General features: G+C 43.8%; 2 protein-coding genes across 2 annotated transcripts in view; one reads left to right on the forward strand and one right to left on the reverse strand.

Moving 5' to 3' along the window:
* LOC143298063 (uncharacterized) overlaps nt 1-5,124 on the forward strand; it is a 67,353-nt gene extending 62,229 nt beyond the window's left edge. The window contains exons 5-6 of the mRNA XM_076610734.1: nt 620-749; nt 1,765-5,124. Coding sequence (XP_076466849.1) covers nt 620-749; nt 1,765-5,065 — 3,431 coding nt within the window. The 3' untranslated portion in view covers nt 5,066-5,124. The remainder of the gene's footprint in view (nt 1-619; nt 750-1,764) is intronic.
* A 5,647-nt stretch (nt 5,125-10,771) lies between these two features.
* LOC143297585 (vesicle transport protein SFT2B-like) overlaps nt 10,772-18,327 on the reverse strand; it is a 16,452-nt gene continuing 8,896 nt past the window's right edge. The window contains exon 7 of the mRNA XM_076609992.1: nt 10,772-17,826. Within this exon, the coding sequence (XP_076466107.1) occupies nt 17,787-17,826 (40 nt within the window). The 3' untranslated portion in view covers nt 10,772-17,786. The remainder of the gene's footprint in view (nt 17,827-18,327) is intronic.

Genomic DNA, 18,327 nt, shown 5'->3' on the forward strand with positions numbered 1-18,327 from the left:
GGTTTGCAGTGTGTGTGTGTGTGTGTGTGTGTGTGAGGTTTGCAGTGTGTGTGTGTGCAGAAACTCTTATTCTATGTGTGTGTGTGTGTGTGTGTGTGTGTGTGTGTGTGTGTGTGTGTGTGTGTGTGTGTTTTCTGAATAGCAGTTATCTCAGAGATTCGAACTCTGCATTGATATATGATTCCCCTGCTTCCATGTGGCTGTTATTCCCAGTTTCACTCGATTTCTGCGAATTTTATATATTTTTTATTGTTATCTTTTTTTTTAAACTGAGCGACTCTTTGTTGTTGCTGTTATAGCTGCAGTCATTAGGTTGTCGTATTCTTAATAATAGACCCTAATTTACTCTTGTTGAAAAGTTTTAAACTGAGAAACTAGTCAGAATATGGCGTTCAGAACACAAAGTGTTGACAGAAAAAGAAAAGAAAAAAGAAAAAGAAAAAAAAAGAGCAACAAGTTTGGACTTATCGCACTGTTTTTATTGTTTGTTTGTTTTTTTTCGTTGTTTTTTTTTATTGGGATGGTGTCTCACAGGCTGATGGCATTGACATGTGTGTGTGTGTGTGTGTGTGTGTGTGTGTGTGTGTGTGTGTGTGTGTGTGTGTGTGTGTGTGTTCAGGGAACTGGAGCGGCAGCAGCAACCGTCAGTCGCTCGACTCGGCCCGTTCCTCCACCCTCCCCTCCTCCACCTCGCAGTACTCCCTGGGGAGGGACTCTGGCCGTGACTCCCCGTCTGGGGGGGATGACAGGTGAGTGCACATGCTGCGCGCGTGCTTGTCGGACTGCATGTGGGTGTCCGATTATCCTCAAGCCCTGTTGGCGAGGATGTAAGTTGGGCAAGACATTCTCCACCATTTCACCAAGTTTTAGCCCAGGGTAGTCGGGACAACAGTTGTTGCTTCTGTTTTTTCGATTGTCTTAATTATGGACACGACTATCGTTTATATGTGTGTGTGTGTGTGTGTGTGTGTGTGTTTGTGTGTGTGTGTGTGTGTGTGAAGGTGTGTGTGCGTGCGTGCGTGTACGTGTGCGCGCGCGTTTTTTGGGGAGGGACTCGAGACTGTATGGTGTGGAAGGGGTGGATGAGGTGTGTGTGTGTGTGTGTGTGTGTGTGTGTGTGTGTGTTTTAGAGAGAGAGAGAGAGGACGCAGACTGACGGTCACACCTCCGTGGCAGGGAGCTCGTGGCGTTTATAATAAAAGTTGTGAAGTTGTACCACAACTAAGTACACACGCACTCAAGTACTCCTGGTCAGTGCTTGACCAATGTCAGAGATTGGCGTAACACTACAGTTTGGTCAACCGGCCAAGTGAGAGCTGCATGACCAACCGTTTCTCTACTGCAATGGGGATTCGCTCACAGCTTAGTCTTGTGTGAAGGACAGTGACTCAAACTAAGAAGCAACACTGCACTGGCTCTCAGTGCTGCAGCCTTGGGGACTAGTTGGCCTTGGTTTATACATTTGGTTGTGATTTTTGTGTAAAATTTTCTTTTTTGTTATATTTTACTCGTTTAATGTGCCATGAGCATGAGTGTTTTTTTTAATATTAAAAAAAAGAAGAAAAAGAAATACGCAATAGAAATAAAGTATTGTTATTAGTTGTTTCTTCTGTTTGTTGTTGTTTTTTAAATCTCCGTTTACACATATCTATGTGTGTGTGTGTGTGTGTGTGTGTGTGTGTGTGTGTGTGTGCGCGCGCGCGTCTGTGCGTGTGCCTGTGTGTGTTTGTGCACGCGCGCGCGTGCTTGATGTCATGTTTTCAGGGATGCGAACGAGCAGGCGGCCAAGGACTCCGGCATCTCCACCTTCATGCCCCTCACCTCCCGGTCCCCCGGCGACACGGAGCATTGGCTGGCCTCCCTCGCCAGACGGGCCGCCGCCAGAGAGGACGCGGCGGCGGGCGGCGCCGACGTCACGGGGTCCCTGACGAGGCTGTCCCAGCTGACGAAGCAGAACATCCAGGCCCTGGAGAGCACCTTCACCCCCCCGCACCGGACCCTCCTGCGCCTGGAGGAGGAGCTGTCGTCGGTCCACTCTCTGGACCAGGACGGCTTCTACACCTCTTTCCACAACGACAGCGGTCTCAGGCACAGCGCCGGAGCTCTTCTCGACAACGACGATGACAACGACGACGATGGTAGTGGTGGTGGTTGTGGTGACTTCAAGCCCATGAGGAAAGCTCACAGCACGCTGAGCATGGGCAGCAGCAACACCATCGACAGCGTCATCTTCCGGCCCCTGGGAGGGGGAGGGGGGGAGGGTCCAGGGGAGGAGAAGTCCGCCAGTGCCCAAGGAAGCGGTGCTGTCAAGCTTCGGCCCCCTCCCCCCCTGAGGTGCGGCAGTCGGCTGAGCAGCACGAGCAGTCTGGTTGAGGCTCAGGAGACGCTCAAGAGTGTCGGGGAGGCGCTGGCCGCCGCGGACGTGTCCACCTCGGCCAAGGACTCCTCCACCACCCTCACCGTCAGCAGCGCCGCACAAGGCGAGTCGTCCCAGTCCGAGTCGGACCAGGAGACCATCTACTCTCGGCTGCGAGCGAAGACGAAGATCACGGCTCGCTCCATCCCGTCGTGGTGCCTGATCAGTGACGAAGACAGCACGGACAGCTCCAGCATGTGTCTGAGCAGGGCTCCCTCCGCCTCGCTGCTGAAGGGTCGTCATGGCGACGTGGCTGTCCCCACATCTCTGACAGACGGTGGCTGTGCTGTGCTGGGGGGCGATGGAAAGGGAGGAGAGGGATGTGACACAGTGTTCAGCTGCAGCACGCTGCCGCGACGCTACCTGGAGTCCAAGGTGTGGGAGGAGGACGCGGCTGACCACTGCAACTCGTGGCCACGCTCCCGGCGTTCTCACCAGCCCCCTCCTTCCGTGGGGATCCTCAAGAGGGACAAGTCCCCGGCAGAGTCCTTGAAGCCAAAGACTCTCAACTTCGCTCCCGTGGTCAACATGTTTGACCAGCACACGCAGCAGGGTGTTGAAATCCCTCTGCACCCAGCTTCGTCCACCTCCTCCTCTTCCTCCGTGGACTGCAGCAGCGACGCCTCGGCGAAGAAGAAGACCACGGCCTTCAGATTGTCCTTGCCTCTGTCAGCCAGGCTCCACTCCAAGTCTGCGTCTCAGGGAGACTCGAACCTCCAGTCCACCGTCAAGGAGTGTGAGAGCCAGTCCTCGCAGGGTGCTCATCCCCGCGCACTGACCAAGCAAGTGTCCGCCCCTTCTTCCCAGCTGTACGCCGTGTCCGAGGTGACGGGCGTGGGCAGCAGGTCTTCAGGGTCCTCGGGGAGGTCTGTGTCCAGCAGCGAGTCCTCCCTGCCCTCCCTGTCGGACTGCGGGCAGGGCGGGTACCTGGACATGAGCGCGGGGCTGGGTCACCGCTCCCGGGACACGTTGAGCTCGAGCAGCTCCGCGGCGGCGCTGTCTGACGTGGACGGCGACTCGAGCCTGACGTACGTGTCCATGTCCAGCGGCCGCTCCACGCCCAGCACGTCCACCCTGACGCTGGGCCCCGGGGACCAGGCCACGCCCACCAACTCCCCGCGCCTGCAGCACGACACGTACCGCGTCAGCCCCGTCACCCTGGCTGGACCACCCCCCAAACACCCCCCGCTCCCCTCCTCCTCCTTTTCTTCCTCCGGGGGCCCTGGCCGGCAGTCACCGCCCGGCTCCTCCCACCCTCCGGCGTCGTCGTCATCGTCGTCGTCACGGAGCAATTCCCTGACCCCCACTGGAAGACAGTCCCTGGGCAGTTTCTCTGCCAGCGCCAGCACGCAGGCGGTGCCGGCGTCGTGGGTCGTGGGTCGGGGGAGCAACAGGACTCCCTCCGAGGACAGCGGGTTCAGTTCTCCCACCACGCCCACCACGGCTGGTGCGGGTACTCACCACCTTCACTATCACCACCACCACCACCCGGCGCACTCAGCCAAAGACGTGACACCACTCACCACCCGGCTGCATGATACAGACGTTGTTGGTAAAGAGGGTGGTGTGTACAGTGACGATCCCAGAAAGGTTCGAACCTCTACCCCACCATCACAGCTGTCGATTGGGCAGAAGCACGAACCCCTCAGAGTCTCTCAGACTTTGGATGCACGCACCCCCACGTCGGATCTGTACAGGGCAGCAGCACCCAACGAGCTCCATCAGACCAGCAGACCCGGCGGTGACGGGTCCGTGAGACCCAAGACACGGTCACAGTCTGTAGCGGAGACGACGGCGGGGCTAGGTCCTCCTTCACGCTCACAGTCACAGCAACGCACGTGCCTGTCCAAAAGCCTGTCCTGCCCCACAGGGGTGGCGGCAGAAGCCGTGGGGGTGACGCGCGCGGACTCCTACCGCAACGCGGTGCGCAACACGCAGGGCATTGTGGGGGACGTGGCCACCCGGAACTCCTCGTACCGCCTGGCCACCCGGGACGACGACCCGTGGTCCGATGACCGCATGGACGCCGCCAACACGTGGGGCGGAAGGAGGGCGTCGGGGAGCCGCGACACGCGCCGCATGGGCATCACGGACATCGACCAGCTCAAGTGCTACGACAGCGACAGCTCTTCTGGCCGAACCTCCTCCTCCTCCTCCTCCCTCAGTGCCAAACACCCCTCCTCCTCCTCCTCCTCTTCCTCCAAAGGCTTCGCCGGCATCCACTCCTCCCGCAAGAAGATGAAGCCCGAGGTGCAGAACTTGTTGAGAGCGGACAAGACCCCCTCCCCGGAAGTGAAGAGAATGACCAAAGTGTCCGGCAAGGGCGCCAAAGACAAGGACAAGGCCAAAACCACATCCTCCACCTACATTCGCTTCGACCCCATCTTCGAGCAGGGCGACGACATGTACTCGTCCACAGACACCCTTCGCGCGGAGTCCGTGGAGATGATCGCCTCTGAGGACGGGTACCTGATGGGGGAGAAGGTGGTGGGGCACCTGCCGCCGGGAAAGGTCAAGGGCAAGAAGCCGGTGGACGAGAAAGCGGTGATGTCCATTCTGGACAGCATCAAAACCACCATCAGGTCCATGTCGGGAGGCGGCAAGAGCTCTGCTGACAAGGACTCGTGGAAGTACGAAGGAGGGGTTTAACTCTTTTGTGAGAGTCGACGCGTTGTGTTTTGGCGAGAGAGGAGACCCTCCCCCTTCCCTCCCCCTTCCCTCCCCCAAACGCCCCATCTTCCCTATTTGTGAGTGCGTGTCATACCCACGCCCCCCCCCTCCCCCCTAACCACCTCCTCCTTTGTGTTTTGTGTGTTTCGCTGCTTCATGGACTGGTGCTGTGTTCAGCACACTGAAGCCCGGCGTATCAACTTGCACACGCACACGCGTGTTCGAGTTCTGCTGCTATCAAACACTCATAAACTTGATGGTATTTACCAGTCACCACTTCCAGGGACTGGGAAACCAAGGAAAGTTGTGTTCTCCTGATGATCACATCAGTCCCTCAGACTGAGTCTACGAGCTGTATTCAGATATAATATTATTATACTCATTCTTCTTCTCACTGGAAAAACAAACGAACAAACAAACAACCCCCTCTCGCCCCCTCCCTCCAAAAAAAAACCCAAACAAAACAAAACAAAACAAAACCAACAACAACCGACAACAACCTCCTCCCAACCCCCTCCCCTAACTTTTCTCTTCATTTTCTTTCAGTAAAAAAAAGTTACATCGTCAAGATTTCACATCTTCCTGTTTTCTTTGTCTCATGCCCTGGGCTATTGGCCATCACCCCCCCCCCCCCCCCCCCCCCCCCAAAAAAGTGTCCCCCCCCCCCCCAGTAAACTACCCCTCCCACGTTTCCCGCTTTCTGCAACTTTATGTCGTGGAAGTGAATTGGACTTTGTCACGTGGCCGTTTTCTGTTATGGACTGCGAAAGATTATCTGTGCCATTTGGGTTTGGTGTACATTTGGAAGGTTCAAAAGGACAGGGTTTTTTTTCTTTCTCTTTTTGATCATCACCATCATCATTTGTTGTTAATGATGATATTCATCTTGATTTTGAGGCGCCGTGGCAGCATCTGGCCCAGTGTTCACCAGTGATCAGGGTTCGAGGCCCCCGTTTCGGCATGGTGTTGCGCTCTCGGGAAAGGCGCTTTACTCCGATTTTTCTCACTCCTCCCACATTGGTGTGAAAGGGTACCTGACTTCCGGTTGGGGATGACATGTTAAAACGGCGGAAGGAGAGGATTGGGCCCTGCCTTCCTATGCCGAGCTGTGTACATTCATTGCCCCATTGGCCTTAGATGGCTATGATATCTTTATCATCATTATTATTATTGTTGTTGTTATTTAAAAAAGATCATTATTAATATATTATTATTATCATCATCATCGTTGTTGTTGTTGTTGTTATTATCATCATTATTATTATTATTACCATCGTCATTGTCATCATCATCGCTGGTTGTTTGTCTATATATAACTAATTTTCTAACACCCCCCCCCCCCCCACTTCTCCTCACCCCTTGTTTTTTGTTGCTGTATAAATAGTGACAGCCGTGACAGTGTGTCGAGCTTTGCAACGAGGGCACGCGAGTCGTGTCGAGGAGAAAGCGTTAATAGATTTTTTGTTGAAGATGTTAACCCCTTTCGGCCCCAGTCCCTCCCCCGCGCCATCCCTTTGTTTTTGATGCTTTAGTCTACTGTTTAAGATTGTTACATTTTTTTTCAGGGAGGAAGGGTGGAGGAAATTGTTATTTATGTTGTTTTTTTCTTGTTGTTGCGTGTTGTGTTATTTTTTGCTTGTTTGTTGTTGTTTGCTGAGGGTGGTTATACCAAAACATTTTTCCTGCCGCCCTGCTCGCTTGTAGTTGTGTTTTTCATCTTGGTGTTTAAACGTAGTTTTCCCATATATCCCTCTGTGTGTGTGTGTATGAGAGAGAGAGAGAGAGAGAGAGAGAGAGATTTATGGAGATCAGAGAGAGAGAGATAGAGATGAAGGTAAAGATCTGAAGAGAGTGGGAGAGAGAGAAGAGCGAGTGACAACAAGAGAGAGAGAGAGAGCGAGCGAGCGAGAGAGAGAGAGAGAGAGAGAGAGAGAGAGAGAGAGAGAGAGAGATATCTCCTCCTAACCACCTGTAACTTGATGATCACCTCAATGGCTTCACACCAACAATTTCTGTCATTGCTTCAGGTGCTTTTGATCACAGACACCAAGATCTCAGCACATTTTCACAGTGCCGTCCTGCCGGTAGTTCTGTGCATGGCAGTACAAACTCAAAGCTCATTGTTCGTCAAATTCCTGTTCTGCGGCTTTTGTTCATCAGTCGCTGTCATTTGTTTTTGATCTGTGTTTAAAAAAAGAAAAAGAGGCAAACCTAGTACAAATTCTGACTTTTTGCCCCAGCTACGCGGTAACCTATCTGACCCCCCCACCCCCCTCCAGCCCCCCGCCAACCCGTCTTCCGTGCGCATATGCCTGAATTATGTCCCATGCTTGCTGCACACGCATGCACGTGCAGACACAGCAAGGGAGAGAAGTAATCAAAACTAGACATTTACCATAATTTTTAGATTAAACATTTTTTAAATTTATTATTTTTTAGGCATTCATCAGTCTTGGAGGACTATGGACTTGTGCTCTGGGCTTTGCTCCTGGCACAGTGAGGATTGTGGCTTGACAGTCCTGTTCGAGAATGGCAGTCTCTCCCAGCCTTTGCGCAGATTAAGTCTGATGCTGGTTTGTCTGTCAGACTCTGGACGTTCCTTTTTTTGTCGTTTCTCCTTCTCTCACTGTTATGCAAACTAGAAAACAGGCAAATGTTTCCAGTTCTGTAGTAACTGAAATCGGTGTTAGAAAGAAGAAAAGTCAACAAACATTATTATGTATTCACTTGATTACAAACATTCTTCGTCATGAAATAGGTATTGCCTTTCCAAGTGACACCTATATGATTGCTGGGCATTTGACGCACTGCATGAGAGCTTTGCCAGTCAACTACGCCGCTGATAATATTTAGTTATTTTGCCATGGACGCTTCAAATCCCACCCCACAACCCCCTTCTTTCTGTTTTCGGTTTTCGGCGTGAAAGGAGGACTGGTTTTACAAACTTGGGTGTACTGTTGTAACAGTGTTGTGATTATGTGTGTGTCAGGTTGCTGTGTAATGTTGACAGTGATAATATTAAAAACATCAACCAGTGTACACTAAGTAACAACGGGAGTTCTGCCTCCCGCCCCCTCCCCCCCATCCTTCCAGTCCCATTCCTATCCTCCCCCTGCCAGCCCTCCCCAACCCTCCGCCCCTCCCCCTCGCCCCCACCACCATCCTACGATCGATTGATCATCTGTCTCTGCTGGACTGGAAACTGCTGACTGAAGAAATGTTAAGAAAAGGATAAAATACTAATACTTGCATCACGCTTATAGTTCGCTTTTAGCCCGATATAGCAATTACAAGGACGGATGGTCAAAGAAATGTTGATCGTTCGTGTGTGTGTCACGGTGTTTGGGGCAAGGGAGAAGGGAAAAGGACGGTCACACACACACACACACACTCGATTTGAGGACGCGGACTGTATATGTTGTGTGTGTGTGTGTGTGTGTGTGTGTGTGTGCGCGCGCGCGCGCGTGCGTGAGTCACAGTAAAAAAAAAATGCAGGAGGCCTCCCCCACGATCACATGTGGGAAATGTTTTCCCAACGCTGTACTCTCTCTCTCCTCCCTCATGCCCCATACAGACTCCGTCCTATTGGTGGTTTTGTCTTCTCACGATTCATTGAAACCTGTTCGCTGCCTCAGAGAACAATGACAACAACAGCGTAGTTTTACTGTTGTTGATCTTATTGTTCCTTTGTACGTAATCTCATGGTTGTGTTGTTTGCAGGTTTAGAAATATTCGCGTTCTCCTATTATTATGCAATGGTGGATGACTAATATTACTGAGAGGGAGAGGGGGGAGACGGGGGGGGGGGGGGGGAGAAGGTGAATAGAATGTGTGTAGCGTTTGTTGTTTTTTTAATTGTGTGTGTGTCTGTTTGTCTGTGTGTGTGTACAGTGTGTGTGTGTGCGTGTGTGTGTGCACGCATGGCGCAAGCATGCATTCGTGTATACGTGTTTATTTTTTGGCCAGAGAGGATAGACTTACAAGGAGAGTAGTACTTGTTTGTGTTTGTGTAAATATATTCATTGTTTTAACGATGTTTTATAGATTATATTTTATGTGTAAAGTATACAAAGAATCTGATTCATGTGCATACTCATACACATTCCATCAGTTAATTCACATGTCCAAAAATTATACATTCCATCGGATTGTATACAGGAAAAGTGTACTATAAAAATAACGATCTTTGAAGGCAAAGTACTTTTTTTTTTTTTTTACACCCAGTATGTAGTTCAAAGTAAATACAAGTACTTACTTCAGCTTGCCATTCATTCTCATCTGGTTTAGACTATTGATGCACACAAATTTCATGTCAAGCATTCACGCATATTAACATAAAAAAATTTCGTTTGCTACACAATCTGCAGATATATGTGTGTGTGCATTTTTATACAATGTTCATCAACTTTATAATAAGAAAACAAATACTATTCTTATAAATTTCATCAGGAAGAGAAATCTATATTTTTGCATGACCATAGTTGTAGTGACATTTGTGTAACAAGTGTGGGAAAAATAAACTTATGGAGGGGGGGGGGAAAGAATAAAAGTATGAATGGAAATCACCTTGTGGCAAAATTAGCACAGGAAACTTTGAGACTGTGCAGAAATGTCCCAAACTGTGGAAATTGTTCTGAATTGTTCATGTGTGAAGTATGCTTACTGTTTTATTCTGTGCTATTTTCATCATTTCCAGGGTTTGATGGGTTGAATAACAGATTAACTTGCTTTTGTTCTCCTCTGTAATTTATAATCAGTGTCAGAAGCTGTGTGGGATGTTTTAAAGCAAAACGATTCTCATACAGAGTCCAACTTGATTTGGATCAATTTATGGCTAATCTTTTAAAATGCTATTTATTTCCAGATATCATAATGATTTATTGGAATTGCATACCTGTTAGTTTAATGAAATTTCAACACTGTGCACACACACACACACACACTCACTCACAGACTAATTAATCAATCAATAAACCAACCACCTGATTTATTAATTAATGTAGTTACTTATATTTACATTGTTGTAAGTTAATACTTGATATGCATACACCTATTTTCCTTCCTATAACACCTCATTTTATTACACACCACCATCTTTGATCCACTATCTCTCTTCTTTCAGTCTAATAACACTTCCAGTGAATAGACATTAAATTTAAGAACTCTCACTCACACATACACACACAAACATACACACATGCACACACACACTCACTCAAATCACACACACGCACACATTCACTCACCAACTCTCTCTCTCTCTCACACACACACCACAATGCAGATTTGAAATGAATAGCCCACCAGCTTTTTAATTTTTCATTTACATAATATTTCTTATTGGCAAGCAAATGCCAGGATAGGTTTCTTAATTTGTTATTTCTTTTTACGCCATTAGTTAACAAAATTCATGAGCATTCACTTTTTCTGTGGGGCACAAATTATTTGTAAGGTTTCATAATCATACATTAATATTGCTCCCCACAGACTGCGTGAAGTAAAGAAAACGTTTTATTTTAATTTCATGAATCAACGCAACCCAGGCGTGTTTGGGTCGAGATGAAACGCACCATCCGCCCCGGGTCTAGATTGCTTCACTGTTACTCTCGGACAACGACGAATCGTGGATTAATTATGGCCATGGTGAAAACATTACTCTTTATTTTAGGCAATATTTTTTGTAAAAAAAAAAAAAAAAATGTTGCCATCTGCTAATGAGAAATGTTCTCCATGTGTTTAACAGTTGTCTGCATTACATTTGTGTGTGTGTCACATTTGACAGTTGTCTGCATTACGTGTGTGTGTGTTGCATGCTTGGAAGTGCGCATCTATTTTAAAGAAATAGGAAAAATGAATAAAATGTTTATTTTGATGAATATAAATACAATTATAGGGTTGAAAAAAATCTTTGATAACCGAGTATATGGAATGAAATAAAACTGTATAAATTGTCTTGTTTTTATATGTTTTCTGGTGTGTGTGTGTGTGTGTGTTTTGTGAGCATGCACATGAGAATATTTCTTCTTCTCGTTCAATTTTTTTTAAGCATGGCCCCAGCCTCAAAATTGTTAATGTGATCATTTTCATAACATTTAAAACGCACATCTGATTTAAGCAGAACTGCCTCTCCATAACTAGTTAACTGGATACAAAAATAGCCAAGCAAAACCAAATATACAAAATACAATGCCTCAAACACAGAAGAAGACAAAAAACTTTTTAAAATATATTTTTCATAAAACTTACCCAATACAGAACACCCTGAATTTACATTTATAAACAATTCCATGAGCTGTCTTTAAAAAGGTCTTCAAAACTTGATGTTTAACACCACAATTCTAGAAGAATGAAATTAAGTCAGAACATGCATGATTATGCAGTACTCCCCCCACCCCACCCCGCCCTTTTTTTTATTTTATAGGTAGGACATACACTGTTAAGTATGTGTATTTATGGATACCAAGATGATGAGTTCATGCACAATGTTACTTCATTACAGAGACTAGAAAGATAGCTGAACATACTGTCTTCCAAGATTTTTGTGTGCACGCACACACACACACACACACAAGCACACATACATGCACACACACACATACACACACTCGCAATCAAACACACGCACACACACACATAAATATATCTATATATATATATGTGTGTGTGTGTGTGTATACATACATAGATAGATATATAGACAGATATACATACATACATACATGCACAAGTTCATTATAACTGTAACTCACACATTTATAACAAGATGTAAAGCAATGAAGTTGCATTACACACCGTCCGAGACACATTTTGGCAAATATCAAAACAAAGCTGCAGAGGAGGCAAAATCAGTAGGCATTTCTCTCCTCAGCCAAGAACACAATGAAAACCAAGCTTTTTCTCGGGGACATACAGACAAGAGACAGTGTGAACAGATTTTATGAACAGTGGAAGATAATCTGAACTTCACATTATTCTACTGATAAAATGAGACAGAAATTCACAAAGCCCACAAAAAGCAGGAACCTTCTGCGCAAGAATGATGAGAACAGACATTTCTCTTTCAATGCACATGAAGATACAACAGTTTATTTAGGAATGCGAAAAAATAACAGTTTCTTTACGAACATACAAAACAACAGCCTTCAACAAGAAAAAAGTTCAGCAAATTATAACAATTTAAGTGAAAGACTACATTCTTAATGTACTTTATAATATGGGCTTCAAGAACAGTTTTCACAAACTGTAAGAACAGAAATAGTACAGAAACGGTTAAGAACTTCTGTTAAGAACGCGAGGAGGTTCAAACACAAGAATGATTTCCAAAGATGTTCTGAATGTCATATAGTTTGATATCTATCACCTCACCCACTAGCCTCAAATATGTCAAGTTTCATGTACATAATTTCTATAATACATATATCTATTTTTTCAAAAACAACACTTATGTACATCTTAAATGTATCAGGCACAGCATGATCGTAGATACGATCAAGAAAAGTCCATGGAAACGGGATTTAACAAAATAGTGTACAAAACGTATGTAGCAAAATATGCACTAAAAGTAAAGTACAATATGATCATAAGTGTTTCTTACAAATTGTAAGTCCCTTTTCAAAATGAAATGTTTCTGTGGCAAATGAAACCAGTTAAATATGATCATAAGTGTTTCTTACAAATTGTAAGTCCCTTTTCAAAATGAAATGTTTCTGTGGCAAATGAAACCAGTTAAATACAAGTCAAAATCTTCTTAAGATTTAATGATACTATAATCATATTATTTTCAAAACAAATCACATGCTCTCTCTCTCTCTCAAACAATACAGATGGAATACTTTCACTCAGATAAGCCACACACTGTAGAAATACCAAAAATATTGATTTTGATTAGTTTAATATACATAACAACAGATGAATTTATTACTCTGTCAGATAAGCTAAACTGCAGAAATACTAAAAATATATATAGATTTTTCCCCCAGTTCAATATACACACCACAGAAAACATATAACACACTGCTTGTCATCAAAGTAATGACTTATGCATCTTGGTCCACAATCAGGTAAGGCCAGAAAAAATGTCATAATTTTTAAATTATTTTTTTTATACACAAATATTTCTGTGAAGGCACAGTTAGAGAAGGGGTAAGAGACCCCTCTCCCATGAAGTTTGTGGCAGCAGGCAGCTGGGTTTATGTGTAGGGCTGCTCCTTTTTTTTTTGTATTTGCTTAAGAAAAAAAAAATTCAGATGTGGTGTAGCGTACATATGGATCAGTCTGCATGCTTTCACACCTCTTTGAACTAGTTGCAGCATTTGTGATGAAGTAAAGATCTATCAAACATACCATACCTGAATAAAGAGAGAGAGATAGACAGACAGACACAGAGAGAGAGAGAGAGACAGAGAGAGAGAGAACAAATTTCCTGATCTGTATGAAAAATATGGCCCTTTGCACTGTCCAGCTTGACTGAGACCTGCAGTTGAGTTATGTAAGGGGAACAACTCCACATTATCACAGTTCCAGAAGACTTGCTTCCCCTATGATGGGTGTGCCAGATACAAATTGTTGAACTGACCAAAGTTCCGGAGTTCTTTCAGTTTATTTTCAAGTGTTTGTCAGTAAAGTATAGAAAATAACATTTTTTACACAATAAAATACCAGTATGTCAAAATATACAATTTTATGCTTGACTGGATGAAAATATTGCATTATGCTTCACCAGTATAACTCAAAGGAGAATAATAACAAATCACTTTTATTTTTTAGATACTGTACTCTAGTTTGCAACAACAAAGTAATATTTTTCAAGAAAACAAACCATTCATATTACAAATATCAATGGTATGTATAAAAAATTTGGATTAAACATTCCACATTTGTTTTTGATGCTGATTCATTAATTAATCCTCTTGTAAATTAAAAAAAAAAAAAAAAATCTGTATGTGTTGTGGCACAGAGGCTGCAATCTGAGTTTTTACTAAGTACAGAGTTAGCACAAACGGAACCAGAAACGAATCTAATTTTCATGAAGAAGCATGCAGCATAATACCCCAGTTTGAGAAAACAGACTAAAGTTTGCAAAATCAGTTTCTGAAGAGAACAGGATGAAGTCAGGCCTTGGAGAACTTCTGGATTGTCCCTTACTGTATTTGTACTTCTTTTTATCACAACAGATTTCTCTGTGTGAAATTCAGGCTGCTCTCCCCAGGGAGAGCACATCGCTACACTACAGCGCCACCCATTTTTTGGGTATTTTTTCCTGCGTGTAGTTTTTTAAAAAATTTTTATTATATTTGTGTTTCCTATCGAAGTGGATATTTCTACAAAATTTTGCCAGGAACAACCCTTTTGTTGCCATGGGTTCTTTTATGTGCGCTAAGTGCATGCTGCACACAGGACCTCGGTTTATTGTCTCATCCGAATGACTAGTGTCCAGACCACCACTCAAGGTCTAGTGGAGGATGAGAAAATATCGGCGGTTAAGCCGTCATTCGAACCATCACGCTCAGATTCTCTTGCTTCCTAGGGGGACAAGTTACCTCTAGGCCATCACTCTAGTAGGTAACTTGTGAACATTATTAATCTTTTGCACTTAGATGTGATATAAAAATCCTGTTAACCATCAACAATACAAGGCACTGAAATAAAGTTTTATAAGATATGGATAAAGATGGCGCAAACATATTGATCAGCAGTGTGCCATATGTATCACTGCCTCTTTATGTAAATGCTTATATTTTGTGTGTAAAAAAAAAGAAAAAAAAGTAGTTGTATAAAAGTAAAAAAAATGTAAAGTTTCGCATAAAATCTATATATAAAAAAAAGAAGAGGATATGGAATCGAAATATTTTTTCTTGTCTGATAAAGCAAACAGGTATCTTAATATGGAACAAATTTCATAGACTTTTCATCTTTTATACAGTAAAAAGCTGCAACTTGTGCTTAATCAAAATGTCAAAACAACAACAACAAAAAAATAAAGTAATTTCATGACACACATTTATCATTCATTTGCACATAATTCTATTGTGTTTAAAAAAAACAATGTTATAACAAATGTTTAACTAAAGCTGCAGCTTGTGTTTAATCCTAAAGAAACTGTACATTTATCATTCATTTACACATAATTCTATTGTGCTAAAAAAAAACCCAAAAGCAATGTTATAACAAATGTTTAACTAAAGCTGCAGCTTGCGTTTAATCCTAAAGAAACTGTACATTTATCATTCATTTACACATTATTCTATAGCTTTAGAAATAACCAGTGTCCTAATAAAGGTTCAAATAATCCCTCTTTACTTTTCCTCTCTCCCAGAGAAAACCAACCAACCAAACAGAAAATAACAACAAACAAACAAACCTCCTTCTGAAATGAAAGAGTTTTTTTGTTTTTTTAAAATTTCTTTCTTTCTTTCTTTATTTTTTTCAACGTTTGGATACTGGAGCTTGAGATGTATCTCTTATCTTGCAGAAACTCCTTACTCTAGAGTGCAGTTTTACTCAACAATTTTCTGAGGGATATACCACTGTCCATGTATACCACAGCACAAAGAACAGGACAGATGCACAGACCCAATGTGCTCTGAGTCAGATCTTAAGCCCAACAAATCAGAAAAAAAAAGAAAAAAGGAAAATATCTAGTGTGACATTTGTCATGAATCAGTAAACAGTCTTCAGCATTCCCAGCCCATGTTCAGACGGTCAAGTCCAAAGTAGGTTATAAAGTCCGCAGTCTGCCGGGGGTCTCTGCAGCCCTTCCCCACAACTTGTCCTGGAGCCAGTTGCGTTGCTCGGACGGAAGAGCCTAGTATGGTCGTAACCAGCTACTAACTGCGTGTAGTATGGAACTGACCAATGGCATAGTTTGGTCAACGTAGGCATTTAGTCACGTGTAACTGTCAAAAAGTTAGAAGCAAGCAATGCAACTGGCTCCTGGAGCGCTGTGGGACTGGGAGGCCAACGGTCAAAGACTGCATTTGTTCTGCTTGTCAAATGGAGTGACCTCCCCACTGCTATGTTTTCCATCAGTGTGTTAGTGGCATTGATACCAAACTGTGACAGTGCGTGTGAACATCTTTCGCGGATGATGAGAAGGAAAATATACAAACAATAAATATCTGTTTGTCACACACAGCACCGATTCAATACTGTGAACAGTTGAAGTTCATACTAGCAATGGCATCATGAAAAGTACATCTTGCTCTTCTTTTTCATGTATTATATCTTTCATACACTATAGCAGCAGAGACTACACGTATCAAAAACACACGCTCAACCACTCACATACACTAACATTCACACATACGCACACAAATGTTCCATTTTTATCAAACAGGGTTGTGATTAAAAGCTGCTCAGTTCCGTCAATACTGTTTGCTCTATGCTTCCATCAGCATATATCAATCTTCAGATGCTGATGTATATAAACAAACAAACAAAATAAATAAATAGATAAATAAACAACTAAATAAATAAAGGGATCAGAATAGATTGGTATTTCAAAGGACTATCTCCTCTGCAGTCTTATTCCATAAACATGAAAAAAAAAAAAACCAAGGAGAAAGCAACTTCACAGCCAGCAAGAAACAAAAATGTTTTAAAAATACAAGTATGTAGATATACCTAGACATGTACTGATATAAGGAAGGGAGGAAGGTGGCAGAATGGTTAAGACGCTCAGCTGCCAATACAGAGAGTCCGTGAGGGTGTGGGTTCGAATCCCGCTCTCGCCCTTTCTCCTAAGTTTGACTGGAAAATCAAACTGAGCGTCTAGTCTTTCGGATGAGACGATAAACCGAGGTCCCGTGTGCAGCACGCACTTGGCGCACTGAAAAAGAACCCATGGCAACGAGAGTGTTGTCCTCTGGCGAAATTACGTAAAATGAAATCCACTTTCATAGGTACACAAATATGTAAGCATGCACTCAAGGCCTGACTAAGCGCGTTGGGTTATGCTGCTGGTCAGGCATCTGCTCAACAGATGTGGTGTAGCGTGTATGGATTTGTCCGAACGCAGTGACGCCTCCTTGAGAAAGTGAAACTGAAACTGAAACTGATATAAATAACCAAAACAATGATACATATGAATAACCAGTATACTCATTTATCAAACCAACAAAACCATAGAAAGCAGGGGAAAAAACAAAACAAGGAAATACAAAGACACCAGTGGTGTTTAAGCTGAGGCTGCAGAACAAAAAGATTACTTAACATTTCATAATTCACATGATAAACAAAATTGTGGCTGCATTATGCACATACATGTAAATGTGCGTGAAAACATGAACCTGCATGCACACAAACATGCACACGACTCATTACATTTGCATGTCGATGTGTCTGTGTCTGTGCGCATACTTTTGCGCACGCATGTGAGTGCTGTATGTGTGAGTGTGTGCTTGTGCATGAGTGTGCAATCTGTACGTCTGGAAATAAAGCAGTTTGAAATCATCACATCCCTCAATATATAAAAGATAACCATAAAAAAATAAAAACCAAACAAGATTAGAGACGATTTTGATACTGTTCTCTTCGACAGCCATTCCAGTGCAAGGAAGGCCACAGAGGCAAATCTGTGGCCAACACAGACGATGACGACAATGATGATGAAGAAAATGACGACTGAATGTTGACATGATCAGGGTGCAGGCGATGTGGCGTCACAGCTTACAGAACCAGGAACAACCACGCACCGTGCTTTTCACTCTAAACACGATGTACAACACTTCTTCACCACATCTCTGAAATGAGAGAGAGAGAGAAAAAAGAAAAGAAATTAAAATTAAAAAACGGAGAGATTTATCATTATCATTTAGGTTTGATTAAAATTTCTGGTAAATAATTAGCAAAAAAAAAAAAAAAAAAAAAAAAAAAAAAAAAAAAAAAAATCTCTGCCAAAACACATGAGCAGAAGTTTGACTCTGTGGTCGTGGTCCTCAATTCTACGTCTTTCACAGGCACACAACAGTCAGTCAGCACAGTAGAACAACAGAAAAACCAACCCCAGACCAAACACCCACATTTTAAACGGATTACCTGTCACCTATGACTCACCTGGCATAAGGGATGTAACAGCACGATATAAACAGATTACCTGTTACCTATGACTCACCTGGCATAAGGGATGTAACAGCACGATATAAACAGATTACCTGTCACCTATGACTCACCTGGCATAAGGGATGTAACAGCACGATATAAACAGATTACCTGTACCTATGACTCACCTGGCATAACGGATG

Source organism: Babylonia areolata, chromosome 23 (assembly GCF_041734735.1).
Source record: "Babylonia areolata isolate BAREFJ2019XMU chromosome 23, ASM4173473v1, whole genome shotgun sequence".
Taxonomy (NCBI): Eukaryota; Metazoa; Mollusca; class Gastropoda; order Neogastropoda; family Buccinidae; genus Babylonia; species Babylonia areolata.